Below are 27,124 nucleotides of genomic sequence, written 5' to 3'. Positions count from 1 at the left end.
TTATTTTCAGCAAAAAATATTTTTGAGATACTAGTCAATTACATTATTCAATGTATTACACAAAAATTCATAAAACAAATTGCTGTCTGCATTCAAGTTTAGTAGAACTTGTTTTCCTTCTCAAGCTGACATGTTCCCTTCAACTAACAGACTATCTGTGAAGAAAACATACTAGGATAGCTCTTGTCTTTCCTCTAGGGAGATATTGGGTTAAAGAGATTCAACCAGGATGGCTGCCACCTCTCCTGCTAGCTAAGATAGGGCCAGCCTCTCCTGCTGCCAGTGTCCCAAGCTTACTGTCTCAAAAGAAATTAGACCAGAGTCAAGTGGCAGCAGGAAGAGGCTGTGCTCACAAAAGCACAGTCAGCTGTATCTGGGAAAACTGATGTTTGCCTTGTCAGGGGTGCTTGTTTTTCACGAGGGCTTTGGCCAGAGCTCTCACTGGTAGGGAAGACTAAATGGAATTATCACCACCATCTCCCATTCCTTCACCTTCACAAATATACAGAACTAGAAAGATAAGATACTGTCGGCATCAGTCAGACCTAGTCCTCAGGGCTATAATTGCAACACCTACACACAATGCACACAAACACACACAAAATCAATCAACCATAGAACCCCACCACCTCTAGAGATGGAGAGACCTTTCTGAAGCATAGGTGGGAAAATGGAAGCTTGAAATAAGAGGAAGTGATGTGAACAAAGGAGAACTAACAAGAGGAAAGGAAGCTGAGTGAGTTCTAGAGGGCTGGGAGACCAAATTTGAAAAGATTTTTAAGTTACTTTGGCTTTATTGTCTTATAATACAATAAGAAGAAATCCAATTAGCTACTGAATTCTGTTTATTCTCAATGTAAGTGGCCTGTGAGATCCAATCCTTTACTAGTGAACCAAGAAGATCCCTTCCCCAAGAATGCCCAAGGTCACTTAGGCCCCCTTTATGGGGAGGTGAAGATATTCCTGGTCAATTGCTATAATTTCCCTCAGTCCAAACATCTTGATATAATGTTCTTTTCCTTTCTGCCCATGGAAATTTCTTTATTACTACTTCAAAATATTCTCTAGAGTTTAGTGAAAAAAGAAGGAAAGGAGGAGAGTGGGAGGAAGAAAAAAGAGAAATTTTGATGTATTTCAATAATTTTTTAAAAAACTGTAATCATTATTGCTTTAGAAAGATTATTTCTTATCAAAATTGTCATGTATCTGATTCTGAGTCTATTTTTAAAGACCTTACTGAAAAATGAAAACAATTAGATATACTTCAAAAACAAAATAATGAGTTATATTTTATTGAAAGAAAAGTAATAACACAGCAGAACTCAAAAAGCCACATTTTCTTGTTCCATAGGGACGGAAGTTTACACAGATGTTGGTATGCGTGCATTCATGACATTTCACAACACTGAAGTCACCTTTCATGGCCACAGCATTAGGTAACGAATTAAACTTATCCAAATTAAACTGCTTAGAAGCTAAAGCAATACAGTGTATTTCAGGGCTATATAAATATTTGAGACACATTAACATATTTTAAACATACTTCATATATGCATCACAATCATTTCTAACCATGGTATGGTACCAAAATTCTGCTTATGAAATAACAAAATATAAGATGCTGTGATATGTAATCAAGCACCAGTTTAACCCAGCATCTGATTCTCCACAAAACAAATAGGCCATTAACACATGCAAAGTGAACTGAGTATTTAAAAGAACCATTGAAACAATTTAGGCTCTGAAATGTTTTCTGCGTTTGTTTCTTTTCTTTTTTTTTTTTTTCCTTTCATGAGCTTATTGCTTTAGAGTAAATGGAAGGAACTGGATAGTGTAGATGAATGTTGTTTTTTGTTTAATGGACTCAGAGAAGAAAGTTCCCAGGCACTAAGGAAGGTTTGGGGAAGTGTGTTGTATTCTGGAGCTTTGTGTATGATTTAGATCATAGAACAGGTTTTGTTGCTTTAAAAAGTTTGAAAATATTAATTGGGGAAACAACTTCAAAGTAAATTTTATTTGGTTATGCTAACATGACTTAAGAAATCTGTCCAAAAATCACCCAGTGATTTATCACACTCAGTCAAATACGTATCTCAACTGAAAGTTTACTTGAGAATATCAATTGCCTTAAGTAGTTTCAGTGATATAATTCTCACCTTCTATGTACAATTGTTAGTCTGGAAAGACTTTGAATGGAACAATAAAATCTTACCATTTTTTTATAGTCAACAATGAAAAGTGGAGAAATCACTTTTATATCTGTAGCTAATTATTATTTTATTTCCCTTTTTATCTTATGAACTAGGCTAAACAAAAATAAATTATCACTCCTGAAAATGAGATACAATAATAATTATTTTTGCTAAATGGAATTATAATTGTACATATGATGTAATCAAATAAAAATATATTTTAGAAAAACTTGGTTCTAGAAAGAATAAAACATTTTAATAAGCACCTTAGAGCTGGAAAATCATGTAAAAAATAATAGTATTCAGGAACATGGATTTAAAGATGTATTAATGCTCTTTTCTCCTCTTGGGAAAAGATGTCAATGAAGTTAGGCATCTGACAGACAGGCTGTCAGATTTAGAGAGTACTAAAGAACTCTAATATTGTTCAACTTAAATTTTCACTAAACACAACTGGCTTTTCCTGAAGGCCAAGTAGACTTTAAGGATATGTTTCCACCACCAGCAGAGGGCACCAGGGTCTGCAGCATGGTTATTACAGGTATAATGGAACCTTCAGGTGATACTTGAATTTGGACATTGCCAAGCTAAAAAAAAATTCATTGAAGAAGAAAATTGATGACTACTAAAGAAATATATTTACATTCTGCAGCACCTACCTAACATCAGAATGTTAAATGAAAAGAAAACAAATTTAGCTGGCATATATTGGTGAATATTTTTTATTAATACTTCTGAATCAAGAATTGAATGAATAAAAGGAGCATTACTAAAAACACCAACACTAAAAATTCATTTAGCACCATACATTTAGCACCAGAAAATATATTGATAGTTCACACTTAAAAATAACTTTAATTGCAAAATTGTAGCAAGAAGATGGTGATTGTAATGTTTTCAGCACCATTAATCAGTGAATTGTTACTTTCCAAGTTTTTGATTGGCCCTTCATAATTCAGTTAGCTCATGACATAACATCTAAAAATCATTTTGCATGTGTTTAAATGTCATCACATTTATAAAATACAAAAGAACTATAAAAACAAGGATAATGTTAAATATTAACAGAATATAACTCTATCCTCCCTTAATACTTCAGTAGTTAAAGACTTCCATGTATGTCAAGATTTGCATCGTATGAATGTTGCAGAATCTAAGGTTCTGTTGTTACAGGGAGAAGAACATAGACCATGATCTCAGCATTACTTTTCTTACATGGAAACATTCAACTTATCTGTTTAGCTTGTGCATTTATTCAACAAACAAGGTATGAACCTAAAACATTTAAATTGGCCTAAATTTGCATTAGATTTACTGATGTAGACATTTTGAGTTGATTTAACACAAGTGTGAATAAATGGAAAATATATAGATTTTTCAATTCAAATACTGAGTAAATTGCATTGCTTGAACCTGCCCTTCCATATGATCGACTCTGTCCTAAAACTTCACAGAATCTGCAAATGAATGTTTCCATGAAAGTGTCAAATGGAGTGACAGCACCACCAAATGAAGTTCATAAGGCATCCCTGATGGACACAGAAGTGATGATGTTTAGACTACGGAACAAAAGTAAAAACAACAGTAATAATTATTCCTTCTGCCACATTTTTAAAGCAAGCCTATCTGCCATAACCAGGAACATTAAGACCATGCCTGCACAACTCTTAGACAATTCTATAAAGAAGTCCATTGATTTAATACCTAAAATTATAGGGGTTTTCCCCACCTTTTTCTGATGCAAGAAAGCCCTTATACTGGGACAGAATGTTTTGACTTTTCCACTGAACAAAAGGTAACAAAAAAAATCAATGCTGTAGAACGTAATGCCAATTACTATTCATTTTGAAGCCATTCTGAATGAACACGTTAATACTGACTATTGAAAGCAGCTCTTATGAAATAGTTTTTACCCAGGCCCTTTCTGCCTATGGGAAGTACAGTGTGAAATGGCTATCGTAGCACCATTGTTACATGCTGTGAACATACGAGATGCCATGATGATAACAGCAAGATTTCATTTACTTTAGCCTAGAAAATAAAATATCTCACATGGCCATTTTATACTACTAACTTTAAAAAGTACAGACACAATAACAAGTATACCCGTTATATTTTCAGCTTAGTTGTTTATAAATAAACTTGTGGTTTGGAAAGAACTATTGCATAAGTGTAACTTATTAGTGTGTAGACCCTAGTCTTAATCTGATATGTTTAGTGATTTATCTGGGTTTTGTTAGGGTCAAAGCTTTACATTTAAGAGACTTTTGTCTTTAAAAAGCATGGAAAGGTAGAATTCCTTTTGATTGTTGCAATTTTAGACTTTCTCACTGATTCTAAAAATCCACTCAAATAAACATTTATTAAATATATATATCACATGTAGCCACTATGTAACGTGCTGGGATAAATACAATGAATTAGAGTTCATGCCAGAGAGGAACTCTGTTAATGATAATTTTAATATTCATAAACTTCTGTTCATATAATAAATTTGCTTCCACAGGAACCTCCATGACATACATAGAACAATTTCACAACTTTTCTTTAGAATTGAGAAACCAAGCTACACAACTAGCAAGATAACTAGAACTGTGAACAGCCCACTTCTGTTGAGTGGTACTTCCTGCAGTTTTTGTAGAGTGCTATGGTAATGCTGAGGATGAATACACTTGCTGGGTAAATCAAACCAATATCCCACTCAGCAGGCTTTCCTTCCAACTGCCTCGTTATCTTAGAAAAAAGTTGGATTGGGGCCTAAATCATTTAATTACTTCTCTCCTTTTCATTCTACAACATATTTATTTCTAATAGGTCCATATGTGTGCCCTCAAAGGCAGTGCAGTATGATAGCAAAACATTTGGTCACCATATTCAATTTGTGGAAGTAATTGGGCCAGTTGTTTGTCATCAAATAGAGCCGATCTCCAGATGGTGGATTCTTCCCCCATTGAATGAATATAGTTAACTATCTGTCATCTTTCAGTGCATCCACCCTAAGAAACTGCAAATGTGTACAGAATTTAAACAAGTAGCTTCCTTCTGTTATTTGCCCTCTAGAACTAACCATATTTTGTTGCTCTGTAATCTTATGGAAGCAGTACCCAACCTGAGTAAAACACATACACATTTGAAATATAACGTGTTAAGTTATTCTTGACCCAGGACTTGTATTTTTATATATTCTTGACCCAGGACTTGTATTTTTCCCTCTGATAAAAGATTTCATAAATGAAGAAAGTTTGTATTTCCAAATTGCACGAGGGGAATTTTCAGTGACTTATTTGATTTTCATAATCAAAATTAATGAGGAACTAAACATTGTCCTTCTATAGAGATATAAAAATAAACTTGGTAGTAAGTCCTTAGAAAAACATCCAAAGAGGGCTATGCTAACAAAATCCTGACTGTAAAGGATCTTTGATAGGATACTCAAAGGACCAAGATGATAGGTAGATTAATTCTCACCAAAAAAATGACTGGCAAAACAGGTGACAATTGCCCTCAGCACCCCAGTCTCTTTCTGAAATCCCTCACAATGTACTAGACCCTCAGCATGTGCCCTAAAGTTCTTCCTCTGGTGCTTTTGTGAAGTAAAACTTTATTTCTAGACTTTTCATACCTGTTCCTTAAGCTTTACTTCTCTTGGATTTCATCAGTTTTTTCGGGGTCTTAGTTTCAGCTTTATCTTTTCTTCTCTAAAAACATCTGAGCAGTTATTAATTCTTTCCCCTTTCTTGTTCCAAGTACTGCAGGTAAATTTTCCTGGAGTCAGAAGCTTTCCATATTAGCTGGCATAGCTTATCATTTATTCCATCTATAAGTGAACACTGTTGCTGTTTGTTTCCTCAAAACCATCTATAAGTGAACACTGTTGCTGTTTGTTTCCTCAAAACTACATGATAATTGTTTCATTAAAATAATTTTGTAGCAAAATTCATTTCCTGAATGTTTTTTTGAGAGCTTGTTAAGGACAAGAACCACATTTTATCATCTTTGTATTATCAGAATATAACATAACGGAGTGCCTTGAATTTAGTAAACGCTCAACACAACTATTCATTCAATAAAATGAAACTAAACAAAAAGCAGGGTTTGGAAACATATAAATTGAGCATACACTTTGGCAGACCCAAATAAAATAAAAATATCTCCAGAATGAAATCTGCAATTACTTAATCAAATTATGTCCAAATATCACTGTGTCATTTTGCAAATTCTAAGAATTTCCCTCAGGTTAACTATTGAATCATATTATTATCTATGTGTTACATCCTACATATTGTATGTGTGTGCACATATACATACATATATAGGTAGGTATATATTGATATATATATGCATGCACACACATCACAGGTTGACCATGTATTCAGGTTGAGCATGTATTTATTCCTTAGGAACATAATGACATAATTCTCCTGGAGTGCAAATTTTGGAATCAGATGCATCAACTATGCCATCACTACATATACAATATTTTAATTTAGACTTAGAGGTTAGAAAATAGTCATGGATGTTCAGATTATGTTCAAGGATTAAACATACTAGACAAAACACTATACAAATGAATACTAAAAGGACAACAAAATTATCATAAAATATGTATAATATGTGCAAAATTCAATATATATATATGCCTATGGTTCCCAGAAACAATTATATTTTCTGGAGAAAGAAGTAAGCTTATTTAAACCAGTATAGGTAGTTTGATGTTACTCCTGGAAAACACAGATTGTCAGTACAGGCTCCCCCATAACTTGGAGGACAAGATGAACATGGCACCCCTACTTTGTATGGTGCTTCTCCAATCCAATTACCCCTAGAAGGGAAAAATAAAAGATGGTATTAGTGCTATTCACCCATTAAAAATATCAGGCTGTCTTTAAACTCATGCTCACATGTATTGGCATGTAAAGATCTTTTTGAGAAGTTTATTTTAGAAGGGCATTGAAAGTTATAGCCACTTCTTATTTCCACATTTATTCAATATTTCTTGCTTTTTAAATACTATCTCTTTGAGAAGGCTAAGATGTCCCACAACGCATGAGGATATATGTAGGCATGGGACACCAGGTTCATTCCATTAATCTTATTTGTCTCCTTCTCCAGCAGCCTTCAAAACACAAGGTTAGTACATGATCACCTAAACTTCCTCTTCCCAAAATCATACTAATGCTCTCTAAAGATGGTTAAAAAATACCTACTATTTTCTAGAAGACTTAGAAGTGATGAAAAAAGCAAGAAGTTACCATAGACATGGTAAACAAGTTATAAATGCTCATGAGATTTGTTTCCAAAGTCATATTTTAGATTCCAATCTTTATAAAATAAGGATCTAGAAAAAACACTATTCTCATATTAAAAGAAAAACGACTTGAATAATGGCACAAAAGTGATTCCCAATCACTTTTTTCCATATACAAATTCATGGCTACTATTTTTTTTACTTATACTGTTCGTATTTTTGATAATGCTAATCACATTTAATTGAATTTCTTTTTGTCAATATTATTCTTTCACTGTGTTGATGGCCATGACTATAATAGAGAATGAAATTCACCATTTAAAATAGTTAAAAAATAGCTGTGATGCCTTACTGTTATTTGGTTTCTTTTAACTATGAGGGAAACTATAATAGATGTATTTCAGGAGCATGGTGATTAATGACTAAAGAACTAAAAACAACGCAAGAAAAATCGGTCAGGTAAAAATTTGGCTATCTGTGGTAAAAAATTAGGGTGAAGCACAAGATGACATGGTAAGATGCTAAAATGTATAAAACATGCCCATTTTCTTTAAGCCTAAATAAGACCCAGAAGAACCTACAATGCACATCAATAGGATATGAAAATATCTAGCAAAGTCAGTCAGTAAAAACTTCACATATTTTCTACATAGGAAATTTATCTTTAAATGAAAGTCTTTCTTATTAACTATTAATGTTACAAAATGAAATGGGATTTTTAGGATTGTCCAGCTATAATTTATTCTACAATCTGCCTTGGGAATAGGATTCCTTCAGCATAGTTTTGGTGATATCACATGCTTCTCCAAAAATGTTCAAGGCCCATTGTCTTATGACTCCTCACTCTCTCCCATTCTATATTGAAGATCTTATTTCCTTCTGTATATTTATTCAAAGCTATAAAAGTATATGAAACTAGCCTATGTTAAATTTCATATAGTTACTACGTATTCTTCACAACCTTTTAAAACTATACAACAAATATTTTTGGTAACAGAAGCTTAGAAATAGAATTTTAGTATAATGTAAAATTATATGTTATGAACTATTACATAAATCATAATTATTATTGCCTGGAGTATAATGATATTCAATAGTTTGTCAATCAACTGATAACTCATTCTTTTATTTTTGTTCCATTCCATCTAATTACATTCTCTCTCTGTCTGTCTCTCTCTCTCTGTCTTTGTTCTTTTAATCCTCTCCTTTTTCTCTCACTGAAAAGCAGACTAGAGATAACTTCATATTGACATTGGATGAATTCTATTTGCCTATCAGTAAAGATTTTTAAAACTCCTCACTAAAAGTGAAATTGTTATGTTAACGCAACATCTTAATTTCTTGAACCTCTAAGGCAATAATATATTACTTCAATGATATTACAAAATTATGATCATTGGCCCAAAATAGAAGTGTTAAATGAATGAAATGAAAAATAAGATCTCTTTGACCATTTGGTTACTTCCTGCCGGATTTATGTCAGGGAGAAAAGGTAAAGGCTGAGGAGGAAGATACAAAGTGTGAAACCAAAAACATTAAACAAGTGCAAAGGTCTTTGCAAATGCCTTTTAAAAATAATGCAAAACATTCTATTTTCCAAAGCTCCCCATCCTAACAATCGAAGAAGGGACTATGGGAAGAAATACTATTTTTCTAACTTTGCAAAAGCTCTGGCCTGGCACATTACTATATCAATGAGTAATGCAGTTGTTTGTGACACATTGTCTCCCTCCCTCCCAATGCTGCAATAGCTGGAGAAAATCTTTGTTTGGGACTTACTTTGGAAAACACTAAGAGTATCATAAATCCTTTGCACATTTTAGTATTTATTCCAAATGGGATCAGGGCAGTGAATAAACACTGGAATGTTTCTCATCTGAAGAGTTATTGTTATCAAGAAGGTATTTTATCAAATGTTGGCAAATGTTTATTGATCCTTCTATTATGAAAATGTCCATAAATATGATTATATTTGATAATCTTTGATAAATTCCTGCAACTCATCTTATGTGGCCAATAGGATGATGTTATTGAATATTTTTAAATCTAAAAAATAAGAGAAGGAAGAAAGGATTCATTTCCAGTACTTTGCTTTCATAGTGAAGAAGTTGAGCCAACATTCTAGTACTGATAAGTCAGAATATTGCGGTGTTAATAAATTTCCTAGAAGATTCTTTTCTGGTACATTTTACATAGCTATTGAAGTACATTTCACATAGCCTGTGAAGTACAATGTTTGCAGCTACCATGACAGAAGAAAGACAGTAAGGAGAATTTAAAGAGCCCAGGTGTCTCAAATTGTTTTGCTTACAATTTTAGCTCAGAGTCCCTGCCCTCATGGAAAGAAACCTTACAGTTTTCAGGAATGTGGGAATGATGATGAGGTTCAAGACTACAGGCCACTGTAGACAGCTCTTACTTATTTAATATCAAAACTGCCATCATTAAAGGATCCGGGAAATAGAATCCAACTTGGTACTTACTTTGGGGCGTAGTTGCATACTAAGTACACTGCACGACGCCATACAGATCCCCAAACATTCATATTTTGGCAAGTATGAATTGCACATCCTATCCGGTTAGAAGTAGCCCAAACCATCTGTGAAAATAAACCAATATTTTTTAATACTGCTAACAAAAATCAATGCTTATCAAAAAAGAACATTTTTTAAAGGTGAATCAAAAAATTAACAAGCCAATTGAAATTACCTGGGTATAATGTGTACACATGGGACCAAAACATCTCATAGGACACCTGGGGTTGCAATCCTGGGGATACGGAAAAGCATAATCTTTTACTTCATCGTACCATGGCTTGACCAACTGGAGAATAGAGCGATATCTAGATGTCAAGGGAGAAAAAAAAAACCAGTAGTATATAGGGGGGTCATGTTACATTGTAAACTATTTTTAAAGGTTATTCATGATTATCCAAGAGCACATCAACCCCTCCACCATCTAGTAGATTTTTCTATTTCTCCAAATTGGGCAAAGCATGAAAATGTCTAGTGATCCTGAATCCATCTACATAAGTATCAGGTTATTTTGAAAAAAGAAAATGCAAATATTTCAGGAATTATCAAAATTTTATTTAATCTATATAAAATTTTCATCCATCAGATTTTTTTAACAGTTGGAGACTTTTATAGATATATTTTATTATTATTTTCCATGTTAATTCCACAGTGGTTTGAGAAGATACTCTATTGTTTTTACATTTTATTCTTAATTTATTTTTATTATCATTGTACTGGGAGCACATTGTGACATTTATAAAAGTTCTTACAGTATATCACAGTTGAATTTACCCCTCCATCATTCTCCCTTATTCCTCCTTTCCCCTTTTCTGGAATAGTTCCTAGACATATTAAAGTAGCACAATACTTATAGTTGATGCCTCTTTTCCCCTTACGTTTGAACTTTGGTTTAATAATAATGGAACTTTGTAGTTTAATAATAGTATCCCTAATTTTTCCCTCCTAATTGGGAGAGAATGGATCATGGAATGTTTGATGACATTCCACATGATAGAAAAATTACTCTATCAATAGGCATAACTTTTCATAGTTACATATGCCTGAATACATACATACATGTGTGTACATAATGGGTAAGTGCAAATATTTACATTTTACTTATTTGACTATTTACTAATTCATTTATTTATATACAAATGTAACAACTGTGGGAACGATGCATACACCACACACACAAACACACAAATGGCTTCGGTCAAAGTTGTGGGATTTTTCTTGAGGGAGGAGATACTTTGTAAGATTCTGTGAAGTCAATGAAAAATACAGACTAAGAAAGTATGTTCCAAGGGTGAGAAGGGCAACTGCTCTTATTACATAATTCTTGAAGATATCAAGATTTTCATAGGCTGAACATTAGTGCCTGATAACACTGAGTACTCAGTAAATACTTTCTGATATTAGTCAAAACTGGTTTCATTCTTCTTTTGGAGTCCATAACTAGAACTGCATCAGTGAAATTGCTTCTTACCTTCCAGTTCGTACAGACAGATTTTGGCCCAAAAATCTCAGTAAGTAAGAAGGTCCATGGTCCCAAATGCAAGTAGCTGCCCAAGCCTCTGCAGATTTTGCAAGATTTTCATCCCAAACCTATAGGGATAAAATACCGTAATCTCTGCTGTATTTGGTATAACAAACAAAAACTAAGAGGAAGGAAATGTTAACACTTATTCCTAGAGTTCTTTCAATTCTGGATCCTGAGACTATTTTTATATAAAATAAAGCAAATTCAGACCAATATTACTCAAAGCTCTATGATTCAGTATGGTTGTACTACAAAAATTAATTTCTTTACATTGTCATCTAGGTCCAATATTCAGACATCAGCTTTTGTAAGGGATAGGTTAGCAAAAATGTCATATGTAGTTACAACTAGGGTATATCTCAAATTGACCACTTAAGATTGAATACAGCAGGGTTGGTGGAGGGGCTCAGGTGGTAAAGTGCCTGCCTAACAAGCATGAGGTTTTGAGCTCAAACCCCAATACCACCAAAAATAATTGAATCTGGCAAAATTAATTGATTTCCTAGAGGTCGTCTGCATAGCAAAACAAGCCAGGCTATTAATGTATTTTTAAACCAAATATGATAAATTAACAATGAATTAAAGAATTTCAGTAAAAGGAAATTAAGTTAGGGACTTTGAAATAAAATGAGAAAAATAAGCAAAATAATAAATGAACTCTTTAAGAAACAATCTCTTGAAAGAAGGTGAGTTGCCCTTAATATGAGAGATATGATTAACTGTCCTTCTGATGCCTGCTGAAGGAGAAATCAGAGGTGGTGTGTTCTTTGTTTCCTTTTTGTGCCCAAACAGGTCTCACATCCACCTTCTTAAAAAAGTGAGGATATGCTTGGAGTAAGGTGCTCTGAAATTTGCTAATCAGAGAATATCTTCTGGCAAAGTTGAGATTTTTCTCCATAGGTTACAGCTCTCAGGAAAAGATAGCTACAAAATTTATGCCTTTAATCTTGAGCACATTTAAATTAACAAATTTGATGAGGTCTTTGAGTTTTGAAAATAACAATCATAACTTTATTTAATAACAATAGAAAATTTTAATATACAATCTATCCTTTCCTATCCAGAAACTCTTAAGTCAGAATAAATGTTACCAGGGTATTAATGTGATAGAATTTAGCAACTTACAGAGATTCAGATAATGAAGTTGTAAATTACCTAAGCATTTGACTTAGTTTACAAATTTCTAGATTCTTAATGATCAATATATCTGATGAATTCTTTGAGACTCTTTTTCTGAGCATTTACTTTAATGATTTAAATATTATACCCCACAGATACATCAATGAAGGAAACAAGAACACAAATGTGCACTTGTTTCTATGGAATGCCTAGTAAATATGCAAAATACTATTATCCTTTATTGAAAAAACTAACACTTGATGTTTACTTAGTTTTTATTAAAAAACATCAACATTCTGTCTTTCTAGTTCTTGACACTAAATAAATAAGACACTTTCACAGATAATTTGCTTGTAAACACTTCAAATCATGCTTCCCAGGGTTGAGGTGAAAATTAAAATTACTATGCATGAATGTGCAAAAACATTCATAGAACCCACTTAAAGTTAGATATTATAATTAAATTGGCTAACTTATAAAATAATATGGCTTAGACTAAAGTCCACACAGGATCATAGGTCTACTATATTACTGCAAATGGTTTTCTTCTATTCTTCATTGCTCAGAGTCATTTGGTTAGTCCATAAATGGACTGAATTAGCTTTGAAATAAAATGTTCACATGAGCTATTATGCTTATTTATAAAGTTAAAGATAGCTTGAGTTGGGAACAGTACCTTGACTGAAAATCACCACTTAGACTAAGACTGAGACATACCCAAAATTAAAACTGATGTCATTTAAAATACCAAGAAGAATTAATTGTGAGCCTAAGAGATAAGAGGATTATGAAAAGAATGAAAGACTCCTCATGAAGTTCAGAGATATTTCAAGCTTGAACTGAAGAAATACAAAATTAAGTCAAGGAATGTTCCTACATGAGAGAAGGTTACTGGCTTTTATAAGAAGACAAAATAATTGGATAATGATATGAATACAACCTAGATATGAGGTTGTCTTAACCATCCTTAAGTTTTGGGATTCACAAAATAGTGGCAGCCAGGATCATGAAGCAATGACATTTGAAGCTGTCTTCTTCCATCCCAGGCAGAATCTTAGGCCAGTAAAATACATAACCAAACTGGAAGGTAACCCCAAACATTACTTAGATCTATAACCCTAAACTTATTTGAGGTAACATGTGTTTTCCTTAAGTGGATTACATTTTCCAATTTCAAAGAAAAAAATTAGGTATAGAAGCATTCAAAAGGACTGAGTTTAAAGTTAAAAAGGATGGATAATTTTGGGTACAGAATTGTGCTTTATTGTTTTTACTGATGTTTGTAGTGGGCAAGAGAACATGGCCTATTGTAGTAATGGGCAGTCTTATATTTTCAGTATGAAGTATACAGATAAATAATTAATTTGTGATTTTAAGATGAGAATGCTAAAAGAACATATTAAGTTCTTAAAATAGTATTGTGAAATTTAGGAGAACTTAAGAATTGCTATATTTCTTAGCTTATATGAGTTATTTAAGTATATAGAAAGGATGATTATCAGTAAATCAAGTACAAAAAAAAGAAAATCAAATATATAAAATCTATACATTCAGTTTAATTTTTAATTTGTAAATAGTAAACATTAAATAAATATGCTTTCAAAAATCTGCTGTATTTTTAAAATTTATTACCATATAATATTTGTACAGGGAGATACATTATATTTACATGTGAGCTTACAACATATCTTAGTTAGATTTACCTCCTCCATCATTCTCCCTCTTCCCCTTCCCCCCTTCTAAGAACAATTTCAACAGGTTTCATTCTCTTTTATTTTCATATATGAATACAAAAATGCGTCCACCATATTCACCCTCATTCACCCTTCCCTTATGCTTGCCCCTTCCCACTGGTATCTCTACTGCTGCCCTGGGGGTACCCACCTTCTTGCCCTTCATTTTTTTAAGTATATATTGATAGTCCAAGGGAGTATTGCCTTGGTACTTCAGATCTAGATATATGGTGCTTTAATCAAATTAACCCCCTCCTATTTTTTGCTCATTCACTATCACAGGTATGAGTGAAACTAATTTAGCAAAGAATAAAAGCTCTTTTTATAAATGCTTCTTACAAAAGCACCTTGAATAATGTAAGAGGACAATTCTGCCTCCATAAGAGAGTGGTATAGTAATACTTACCTTTAAAAGGCTAAAATGATTCATAAATTAAAGCTAAAAATTATAAGGAACAAGAATTTCAATTTTGAAAATTAAAGTGAACTCTGAAAAATCTGTGATGTGTATGGATATGATGTTCACAGAGGCAAAATGCTAAAAATCCAAATATCACACTTTTTTGGAGACAGATTTATGAATTGGTTATTTTCATGGATGCTACGATAGCGGTGGCATTAGAGATGATATGGTATGTTTTACAAACTTTCATTTTCTTGGACATTTAGGTGGTAATTTCTGTTTAAAAACTGGTGTATCCTCATTAGATAGAAATGCTTATTAAATACAATAGCTAATGGGGGAAAGTGAGAACCAGCATTAAACCAGCCAGGAGGGCAGCAATGAGCATTAGTTAGACTGGGGGTGAGGCAACCAGAGGAAGAGAAAGGCCCCAACAGGGGAAATTTTTGGTACTGACTATATTAATTAAATACTATTAAAATTATTCTCCTGTTTAAGAGTGGAAAGAGAGGGTTAAAGGAACTTGACTACAACAATAATGTGGGACTACATCATAATAAAAAAAAATCAAGATGGGATCCTCAGTATTTACATATTTTAAAAGACAATGAGGATTTCCCTTTGGTAAGATGAATACTGTCTTCTTGTATACTTCTTTACCTCTAAGAGATGCACGGTTTTTAGGGACTGAGAACTGAGTCATTGCCAGAACTTATGACCTATGATGTAAGGTATTGCTATCATCACCATTATGTTTACATAGATGGACTTTTTTTCCTCTTAAAACCCATGGATGGTGGTAAGAAAGAGGAATTCCAGAATTATCTTTTCACCAGATCCCAAACAAGTTAATGATTGCAAATTATAATGAATTATATATATTATATAATTTATATATATATATATATATATGTTCCTCCCCAAAATAATATTACTTAAAACTTTGCTTGTTTTGAAATTTTCTTAATCAATAAAACAAATTCCAAATAAGGGTCATTCCATGTTGCAGATACCTGTATCTCACATGTTTTCTAAAATCAGGTGTTGGATGTATACTGAAATGAAATTATGTGATAACACTGAAATTTTCCCTGGAGTAAGTCTTCTTTCCCCTTAGTCTATTAATTCTTTTAAGTATATGGTCTCTTGATATATATAAGTGCATATGTGAGTCACAAACCATGACCCCCAGTGTAGTCCTAGGTCCTAAACCATGATTTGTGATAGTTCTTAAGGAACATCTTAGAGTTCTCATCAGGGAAATATCCCAGGGAACTTTTAAGAAGGAAGCTAGCCCAATCTTGGACCTATCAAATCAAAATTTCAGGGTTAGAAACTTTGAGAATGTGGACTCATCTAGTGGTTCTGTGCTTATGGGAAATCTAAATGGTCCTTTTAACTGAGATAGAAGGTGTAACATATCAGAGAAATATATCCACAACTCTGTGAAAATTCAAAATCTTAAAGATAAAAAAATTCCATCTCTTCAATCTATTCTGCCTTTAAACACTACTAACCTACATGCCGCTTAGTTCATGAGCACAGGAATCAACAGGAGAGTGTACCCACTGAATCCTCCAAGCTAACTTTAAGAAAATGGAGAATAATTTGTCATCTCTACTCTGCATTGGTCAGGCCAGGTCAGCTCCAAGCACCTCACTCTTGGAAGAACACACTCATGTTGGAGCCCAAACAGGGAGGACAACCAAGGAAGGGTACTTCTTGCTCAGAATCATATGGCTCCCAGTTCCCAAGATGATCTAAATGGCACCATTCTGCACAGGTGTGAGCTAATACAGGTGGTTTCTTGATTTTCCATTCCTTAATGACACCACTTCTTCCTTTATCCAGGATTCCCAGAAATCAAAAATCTTTGTGCAACCTTCCCTGATAGCTTGTATTGGCAGCACACCAGATAGAAGGGTGGTGTATGTAGCTATTTAACATTGAAAAGGACTTCTGTTTGAGAAAGTCTTAGTGGCTGGCGATCTTGGGTCAATGATGTATTTTTTCTTCCCTCTTCATAGACATTCAAAGACTTGAAGCACTATCATAAGGCAATTTTCCTATGTAGTTTCCAAGGGAAGAAAGAATGCAGGAAGATTTTATTTCACATGAAAATTTTTTTTCTAATATTCAGTGATGAAATGCTTACACAGAAATTCTCCATCCAATGAGATTAAGAACAGAAGAGATGAACCCATGAAGGAAACATGTAATGTACTGTACATCATTTAAAGTATGGACTTGTTATTGGATAGAACCACATTTTTATCATTTTAATTATCCTGCTCTATGACCCTGAAGAAGTTATAATCTCCAAGCTTCATCCTCCCTATCTGTAAATAACAAAACATGTTCCCATCTCTCAAGGCTGTGGTGAGGATTAGACAAGATAGTGACTAGAGAGTACTTAGCACAGCTTTGACACAGTAAGCATGTGCTAATTATTATTAATTATCAGTAAACTGTAGAGTCACCTGGAATGAATGGGAAGCAGCATGAAGTATGCTTTTGATCATGTTATCAATCATTAATCTCTACTAAGCAATCAAAGTAAAAACAGATAAACCCTGTAGCAACTAAATGTCAGGAATAGAATTGTGTAGAAATAAGAAGCTTGCTTATAGGGAAGATTACATTAGACAGTAAAAGATAACATTAGAATATTTTAAAGTTTATTTAAAACATTAATATTCCTCTTTAAATCATTCTTTAACATATTTTAATCTTTAAGTTTTTTTTTTCTCTTTGGCAGTACTTGAGTTTGAACTTAGGTCTTCACACTTGCTGGGCTGGCACTCTACCACTTGAGCCACTCTGCCAGCCCCTTATCTTTTAAGTTTTAAAGTTACTATTGATGGATAGATCTAGGGATGATTCTCCATTCCAGTGAAATAAAATACCTACCAATTATCACTTAACACTGGAATTACAAACCAGGAAGGTCTGCTCATGTGTGGCTAATTTTTTTCCCACCAAGTTAATGTTGAAATATTCTTTAAAAATGAATTTCTTCATTGTTAATCTACCCTGTGATACACATGCCAATCCCATATCTTGCACTGCCCACTTGTCAGAAGAATTCAAATGCCTTTCCGCCTACCTGCCGCCTGCTAAAAACATGATCTCCCAGGAATGCAGAAGCAGATTTGGTAGAATGCTCATATTTAACTAAATTATGAACTATGAATTTGAGGCACTTGTTTATAGAATAGATATTGTGTCCTTAGGTAACATTTTGGACTGTTTTAGTTTTAAGTACCTCTTGTGAAATTTTAAGAGATTTCATGAAAGATTTATTCTAAAAGCACAACTTTTTGGGCATTCTTTCATATATGCGTCAAAAAATGTTTGGTACCTGATTTTATATGCTATGGATAACACAGCCTGGAAGCATTCAAATCCCATCCCTCCAAACCTCAGTCTAGGATATATTTTATGCCAAATATTTTTTGTGACTGATTTAAACTATTAGTTTTTTAAATCTTCCCCACCCATGCCATTCTTCAGAAATTCTCAGAGACAACCAAACACCTCAAGTTCACAACTATTGAATGGCCATTAATTATTTATTAGATAGTTTATAGAAACGTTAAATTTATGACACTAGACTAACCAAACTGATGAATTTCTGTTGTACAGAAGTCTTTTGATTACTTTCCCAAAACAACTTACCCTGAATATGTCAGGAGTAGATTGGGCTGGTGCTACCTAGGCCCTTGAAACAGATTTGGATTAAGAGTGATTTATATCTCAACATTTATTAAGACAAAAAAGTAGCACATTCTTGCAAAACTTCTTGAGTAGATTGCCAGACACAAAATCATCCATCCATTCTGTCTCCGTGATACTACTCTACCTCTATTATGTAAAGTGGTCCATTTTGACAAAGTATATTCCCAGCCAAAACTCTCTGTAGTGGAAGATTGTTCTTTCCCACATACTGGCTACTTTTTTCAGTCTCCATAGATGGGTTCCCTGGAGGAAAAACCTGCAGCCACTTAATGGTTTCCTGAAACCTGCTCTTTATTTTGTGTTCTCTGACTCAGAGAAACCCAATTTTCATCCTCAAAGACAAAGACATCACCCTTGATTGCCCCATCCTACAAATCCTCATTCTGCTCCATCATGTGAATCACTGACTCCTATTGACTTGAGCTCCAAATATTTCACAGCTCTAACTCACTTTGTTGCATCCCTATTGCCTCAAATTTAGTTCAGGTTTCAATTATCCCTCACCCAGACCATCATGACAGTCTCTTGACTGTGCATCCTGTCTTCACTTCTGCCTCTCTCCAATCCCTCCTCACCCTCTGGCCAGTATGACCTTTCTGAAATGGAAATGTGATTATGTAACTTCTCAGTTAAAACCTTCAATAACTTCCCTTCATGTTACAATAAAACTCAAACAAGTTTCTTGGTGCCTCCCCCAACTTTATCAAACATCACTCTTTCTTCTATACATTAAATCCAAACAACACAGAATTGTTATTCATGCCTGCACCACACCACGTTCCATCTTGTAACACCCTTCTATATCAATTATACAGTCGTCCCTCTTCTTACTCCCTCCTGTATAATGTTTACCTATTGTTGTATTTAATATTTAAAGTAATTCCTTCTTGAAGCTTCCTGTTCTCTCCCAATCAAGTCCAAGCTGGGTCTCCCTCCTCCCGTGATCTCAAAGCACCCTGTATTTATTGTGCTTCAGCACACTGCCTTGCCCATCTACTTGTCTGTTCACAGTACTTCCTGTAAAAGTGCCTCAGCATAATACCAAGCACATGAATCAGTACTGTGGAAGGAGGAACTAAATACTGAATGCTCTTATGCGCCGCCCCCCCTCACCATAGTCACACCAAGTCATACCAAGAAAGGTATTTCTCCCACAAATATTTACTGAGTGTTCTCTGTGAGACAGTTATGATGCTAGGTTCTATAAAGGCAATAAACAATAAAACTGTTTTTCTATTTCATTGTAGGTAAATATTTGCTACCCAAAATAGTATCCAATGCTAGTAAACATTGTCACCATCTGTGTGGCCCATGTGTGGTTTTCTGTCTGCCACATGATGGTGAGGTTTTGAACCATAATGTATTAATGTTTTTATGTTTGCACTTCTATGATAAGAATGGTGAAGAAAGTGTTCTTGCCTTCAACTGGCTCCATACCTATAGGCATGACGCAAAGAAATAACCTGCAAGGTGACTTGTCTTCACTGGTATACAAGTAATGCTAATCAACTTGTATCTTGGAAGAAAACTCCTAAAAATGTGCCCAGTCTCCTTTGGAAGCCAAGACACTTAGAATGTTCTACATCCAGGAGAACAGGAATGCAGGGCTCTGAATGTGCTGGAGAAAAGCATTCCTGTCAGCAGTCTTTCTCAGTTCACTGCTTTCTGGCATCTGTTCTCAAGAGGCCTTCGAGTGGTCATGAAAGTATTCATTGAAGAGATGCAGGTTAGACACATCAAATTTCCTATGTTCTAACAAGAAAATTGAGTTATCGTTCCCAAATGAGAGGAAACATGCCATTTGGGACAAAATATGACTTTATTAAAGAAATAGACAAGGATAGATACCATAAATGTTTAGTCCACTACGGAAGAAAGGAAAGAAAAGTGGATTACATTATCCACATTCTCTTCCACATGAAGCCAAAATTAATGAAATCAGCATTTTTCTTTATTTCCAAGTCATAAATTATCATTCCAGGCAAATAATTCATTAGTTCTTTCTGAGGGTGCATTAATCTGTGCTCCATTCATTCACTTGAGTTGTGTTTTACTACCTGCTATGACTTGGTAAATAGTTATTTTGTCTTTTTCCAGAAAGGCATAGGAAACTTTACTACTTGAGCTCTGCAAATAACATTTGCAGGTACCAAATAAATGGAATAAGTCACATTATCTAGTGGTTTAGACTTCTTCAAGTTACACTATGCATTTTCTTAAATTCAGTTTTAGGTATTCAGTTCACTTCTATCATTACCTGTCTATCTGCTATTTTCACCATTCTGTAAAGATTTCTACCTTATGCAATTCAGTTAGTTCTACCTACCCATCACTGTATTAAGGTATATCTATACTGTTCCTCTTAACCTTTGCCTACAAACCTAGCACTGCTTACTCAGCAGTCACCACCCTGGTGACTTTCTCTGACAATATCTATTTTGAGGCCATCTTTTTAAGATGTTCTTTTGACCCTGCTCTCACACTTCAGTCTCCCTAATTGCTTTTATAATAGGGAGACACTCTCTTCTTAAATGCTTCAAAAATATGGTTGAAGAAACTGTAATCTTTTTTCCACTGCTGTTGATATTGTTCAGTCATTGCTTTGCCTGCTATAACAGCCAGCCTGCCCCTTCCTAAGCATCTAGCTCAAATGCACCTCCTCCAGTCTTTCATGATTGCCAGCTGAAGATTATAATTCCCTTTGTTGACTCTTCCATAGTATTTGTCTATATCACATTTATTTCATCAATTTTATGCAGCAGTATATTTTACTAAATTATGTGTTAAGTGGGCTCCCCATCGCATTGTTTTGTCTTTTTACCGCATTGTTTATACTTTAAAAACAAAGACCTCTGTCTTTGGATATCCTCCTCTTATAGAGAGACCTCAACAATTCTGAAATTAATTCATTCAGAGGACATCCTACAAATTTTACTCTGTGTGAGTCTTGCAAATTCATTCTTTAGGGGATAATTCTTATTCTAAGAAACTAGTGTGGTTTGTGGTTTAGAGTCATGGTTTAAGCTGCCCTTAGGAAGAATGAAAAACAGCTGGTGCCCAAGGAACCCTGGAAATTATTCAATAAACTAATTGTAGAACAGAAGCCAAGAGTAAAGAACATTTAAAGTTAAAGTTAAATCTATACTATTATTTGTTTTATAAACTTAAATATTTCATACAATGTGTTTTTTATTAAAATCATAGGCAATATATCCAAAGAAACTATTATAGAGTCATAATATGAGTATCAATACCCCGGTGTTCAAATTGATTTTGCTTTATTTAGTCAACTGCACACTATCTAACACAACCAAATACTTGAGGAAGAATTTTGAGATTTTTTTTGGAATTCATGAAAATTGCTTTATTTTAAGCATATGGGATGAAATATTGTGATGAGAAAACTACTGAACTATTTTAATAGTATCAAAATTGATGCTACTTAACATATAACAATTCACAGGAATTTTAACTAACTTCAACAAATAGTGGTTGCTTCACTATTTATGCACAAGGAATTGCACAAGAAAATAGAGATACAAAGATGAATAATCATGGACTTACCCCCCTAAAAGTTTAGAATTGGGAAGTTAGTAAGAAATGCACAAATGATTACAAATCAGGTTTGATTGTGATGATAGCAATATAATACACACAGGGGTACATCAATTCAAAAGAAGGATAAGTCACATGTGGTTGGTTATAAGTAGCAGAAAAGTCATTAAAGGATCCAATATTCTAGTAACATAAAGGAACAAGTTAAGGAGACCTAGCATGGTAAAGGGCTCACAGAGATATAGATGAAAGGGATTACAAATCGGGCTAGAGCATTTACAAAAACCCAGCACCAAGGCAATCTTCTCTTAAGTTATACCTTACTGTGGAGAATAATTTGAATACAAGACTGGTGACTCGGGGCACAGCCTTTGTGAGGTATCATAGTTAAGGGTGTCCTATGTTTTGATATACATGATATGTCTTTCCAATTGCTCACAATCCAAATCAATGCTAAGGAAGTTAACATGAAGCTAAGCATGGTGACTCACACCTATAACTCAACTACTGAAAAGGCAGAAACAGAGAGGATAGCTGTGCAAGACCAGCCCAGATCAAGACCCCATCTCAACAAATAAGTTGGGCATGGTGGTTCTATCCAAGCTACAGAGGAGACATAGTAGGGGAATCACCATCCAGAATGGCCAGGTCAAAATGCAAGAAAATGCAAGACCTATCTGAAAAATAAGGAAAGCAAAAAGGGCTGGGGGCATGGCTCAAGTGGTAGAGCTCCTGCCTAGCAAGGGGGTAGGCCCTAAGTTCAAACCCTAGTACCACCACAAAAAGAAAGTTAAAATACATGTATTTTTTACTTATCCTAGAAAATTAAAGTCACTTACACTCCTGGATCTGACCTCCAAGCTACCTATCATACTATACTTCTCACCAAGTTTCTTCATGAGGGATCCCAAAGAAGTATTTCCATCAATCAATTGAATCAGAGTCACTAAAATGAGCATATTTTTCTAACTGAACTAATCAATTTTCTCCCACCTCTGGGCCTTTGCTCTTTGCTTTTCACTCTGCTTGCCTTTCCTCACCTATTAGTGTGGTTCACTCCTTCAGCTACTTCCAGGCCATTCTCACTGAGCAAATCCCTGAAAACCCTTATTAAGTAATGAAACCTCAAGACAACCCATTTTATTTTACTACATAACCTTATCACCTTCTAACATACCACATAATTTATTTATCTGGCTTGTTGCCTAATCCCTATCCAGGAGGCAAAGATATTTGTCTCTGTTATTCGTCAATGTGTCCACAAAGCTCAGAAGAGTGCAAACAAGTAGTAAATACTGAGTAGATGTTAAGTAAGTAAATAAATAAATAAATACTGAGTGAACTATGTGCTTAGTACTTACATGAATATTTGAGACAGTCTATATTTTGCTTTATAAAACTTATGTTTTGGCTACTTTTTCTAATTACTTAAAAGAATTAAAGAAAATTTACAAATAATGTAAGTATCTTAACATTGTTTCTGGTTCTTACACAATAAATCATATGTAGTGGTTCCGATATTTGAGAATAAAATAATGAGAGCTTGACAAATAGAATATAAATACTATATTTTTTCCTGACATTTTAAGGGAGGAACAAGTCCTTGGGGTCCCAGAGGTTCCCCTCTATAGGGCATTTGCTAGATATAGTAAATGAGAAGATGCCCCACCACAAGCATGAGCTTTGGAATAAAACACCTAAATTCTAATTCCAGCAATACCATTCATTATCCACACCATCTTGGCTTAGCCACTAACTTCTCTCGGTCCAAGTGGTTTCATTTGTAAAATGAAGATCACAATCTTAACCTCACATGAAGAATGTGAGTTATTGAATGAGATCATCCATGGAAACAATTAGTCAAAACCTTGGCACATAGAGGTAATTAAGTAAATGCAGGTGGGGTGAATTAATTCTTGATAAGTGGAAGGAAATAAAACTAGATAAATGTGGCTATTTTCTACCCATTTTTACTGTGTTGCACCCACCTATGACTTTACTCATGGTGACCCTCTCTCCCTAGTATCATTAAAATAGTGAATTGCATTGCTTATTGATTGATAATTGTGTCTACCATTATTACACTTTTAAGGAAAAGAATAGGGAAAGTCTTAGACACACTGAGTAACTTGTGCAAGCCATAAAGTAAACAGCAGAGTCATGATTTGAACCTAGATGAGCTTACCTCCAAAGCTGGCCCAGAATCTTGGTCCTCACCCTATTCTGCATAGCAGTGTGACTGATGCCAGGAAGCATTCCCTAAACCCATAGTCCAGATATTATGTCTTTCTGAACTTGTATACAATCTAATACACATTTCTTTCATAACCTATAGCAATTTTTAAAACTTATTTGCTCCTTTTTGTATATCTACATTACCTTCTAGAAGCATCATTTCTATGTGGATAACTTTCTAGACCTTTAATGTATTTTTATTTGGTATCTTTCATAGAAAGTTCAAAGAGACCCATTAAAACTGATGTTTGTTGAACATCTGTCTGTAGAGTCTAATTACTCCTCACCTTAAACATTACTCACAACAACCTGTGTTGCAGACAGTCCTGTAATCTTCATCTTAGAAATGATAAAAGATGAAACACATGAGTTAAGAGTTCACAGGTTCGCTTCTAGGTCTAGGATTTGAATCTAAGCATTTAGATTCCAGATCCCATAATCTGAATCATGAGACGACATTGCCCTTCACCCACCAGGACTGATCATGCCTTTTTCTTTAATAAATCTTAATAAAATGTGTTTGCAGAATCTAAATTGAGCTTGTATGAACTATTTACTCTCTTACATTATTTGGCAAGCCCATTTTTACATTGGAATCTGTAATTGGTCAAACTCAAAAAGCTTATTTGTATAAAATAGATGTATCTAGAATCTGATAGGAAACAGTGGTACTACCTCCCTTTACCCCAATTTGGAAATTCCATATTGGTGGTCTTTCTTTGCTTTAAACAGGCTACACACTGTGCTTTTGTAAAATGTAGGACTTTAAATCACAATCCCGCATAAATTCAAAACCAAAAATAAACTTTAACAAGACTCTTTCCATTTAATACCAACTTAATATTTTTACTAAGTGAAATGCTTTAAACGTAGAGTCTATTTTTAAAGGCAGGCAAAGAATGTGTTCATGGCAAGTTGGAACAGTGCAAGTGCACTGGCCTCGCCGTTATCTGAACGACAAAGCATTAAATCACAAGGAAGAAAAAATCAGCATGTTGTCTTAGAATCCAAACAGATTAGCGTCAGTGAGAGCTTTGTCCAAGAAAGGGAAGAGACACCTACCCAGGAATAAATCATGCACATGAAACCTATAATTTCAAGAAGTATTTTTAAGAAACGTTTTAGCTGATAAATATGACCATTGGATTCAGAAAACACAGGAAACACAGGAAAAGTTCTGTGTGAATTTCTTTTTTAAAAAGTAGACCTTCCACATGGATCAGTCAATATACCGACTCTTTATGCATGCATCTTTTAAAAGATGTGGTTCATTAGTGGTTATGGAACTCACAGAAGAAAAATCCATACAGATTCTCATTCCCTCTCTCTCTCTCTCTCTCTCTCTCTCTCTCTCTCTCTCTCTCTCTCTCTCACATACACACACACACACACACACACACACATACTTAAATTCTATAATGGAGCAGTTTTCAACATTATTAGCATTATTAGGTATATAAAAACATTTCCTGAGTTAAAATGTGTAAAAAGCCCATACCTCTTGACATATACCCAAATACTCACGGTCCCTTTAGGACTTCCTAACATATAAATTAAAGCTTTCTCACTCAGACCTTAAAAGAAAAAAGGATTCCTCTTACCATGTATTCCATGTTTGCTGCCGGTGGGAACACTTTGCCCCGAATTTGATTATGATAATCAAGAATGGCGATCATGTCATTCTGCGAAATGTAGCGCTTCCGCCTGGCTTTGGGGAGATCCGCTGAGTCTAGTGGTGCAGTTAGAGCGGCTTCAATATCAGTGAAATTATTGGTTGGCGGAGATGAGTCAGTAGAATTGAGTAAGACCACGGCACTTGCTTCACAGAGAAGGGACAACAGGAGAGCCCGGCTGACAGCAGAAATTGATATCATTTTGAGGAGTGGAGAAGAAGAGGCCACCCAGTTTACTTTGCTTTAAAGCAAAAAGGGTAGAGTTAGAAATAAAAATAGAGCCAGAGGGTATAAATTCACAATAATCATTTGGGAGTACTGCTTCATTTGACTTTCTCCAAAACTCCAAACAAATGTTAAACCCAAGCCTAAGAGACAAACTATAGTAGAATCTCTATTCATTTTTCTGTATTAAGGGTTAGACCCTAAGAGGAACTTTCTAGAACTATAGAAGAATAAAAAACATGACTACTAACCCTAAAATGAATGTGATTCATTTTCTCCAAATGCCTAATAGACAAAATGCATTGCTATACATTTATTTTCAGTGGGAAATCTTTAAGAACTGAAATCCACCTTGAAAGTGAAGAGGAAAAATGAACACAGGTAACAACAGAAAATGTGCTGTCAATGTCTCCTAGACATTTATGTACAACCAGTGAGAGAACAAATACAAAAAATAGTCTCCTTTCTAGAAAAAAATATGTGAGCTATTTTAAAATCAATGCATGCAATATAAACTTGTTGAGCCAAATAGCTTACCTCTGCACAATGCCAAAATGAATCTAATTTTCTTCCAAAAGTTTAAAGTTCTTTGCTATGTTGTAGCATGAACTCTTGTAAGAGGAGTGTGTCTTATTACAAGCTCTCAGAGAGCAAAAGCCTGCAAGGTTTGAATGCTGCTGGCTACAGGAGCAGCTAACAGCTTTTATATGTCACAGTTTGCAACGTTCAAAAAGGGCAGTCTTTCTTAGGGTCTCTCAGCCAAAATCAAAGGGGAGGGCTTTGGGACAGAAAAAAAAAACAGTGATTGGGTGGCAACATTTTTATGTGGGTGGTGAGGAAATTGAGTCACACCCACAGCTTACAAAGTAACAAACCATAAAAGACAAACCCCTTTTTCTCTGGGCTTCCACCTTTTCTGTGAGTGGTTTAAAGTTTTGTAGTTC

General features: G+C 34.4%; 1 protein-coding gene across 1 annotated transcript; it reads right to left on the bottom strand.

The window, feature by feature from the left end:
- Positions 1-1,263: 1,263 nt before the first annotated feature.
- Positions 1,264-26,886, bottom strand: Pi15 (peptidase inhibitor 15). The gene is made up of 6 exons (XM_020153091.2): positions 26,718-26,886; positions 25,884-26,196; positions 11,446-11,564; positions 10,150-10,282; positions 9,924-10,039; positions 1,264-7,014 (listed from the first exon to the last, which is right to left on the bottom strand). Exons 2-6 carry the CDS (start codon positions 26,154-26,156, stop codon positions 6,879-6,881), a joined length of 777 nt encoding a protein of 258 aa, XP_020008680.2. The 5' UTR covers positions 26,157-26,196; positions 26,718-26,886; the 3' UTR covers positions 1,264-6,878.
- Positions 26,887-27,124: the final 238 nt, after the last annotated feature.

This window comes from Castor canadensis, chromosome 3 (genome assembly GCF_047511655.1).
Source record: "Castor canadensis chromosome 3, mCasCan1.hap1v2, whole genome shotgun sequence".
Lineage (NCBI taxonomy): Eukaryota > Metazoa > Chordata > Mammalia > Rodentia > Castoridae > Castor > Castor canadensis.
The sequence above is the reverse complement of the archived record's forward strand: the minus strand, read 5'-3'. Positions and strand labels throughout refer to the sequence as shown.

What these genes read in the sequence shown, in the direction of transcription:
- Pi15 (XM_020153091.2), bottom strand. Translation starts at nt 26,156, where the DNA reads ATGATATCAATTTCTGCTGTCAGCCGGGCTCTCCTGTTGTCCCTTCTC. An exon ending in CTGTCTGTACGAACTGGAAG is followed by an intron (nt 10,283 to 11,445) that starts GTAAGAAGCAAT and finishes CTTGACATCTAG; the next exon opens with ATATCGCTCTATTCTCCAGT. An exon ending in GTATGCAACTACGCCCCAAA is followed by an intron (nt 7,015 to 9,923) that starts GTAAGTACCAAG and finishes TTTCCCTTCTAG; the next exon opens with GGGTAATTGGATTGGAGAAG.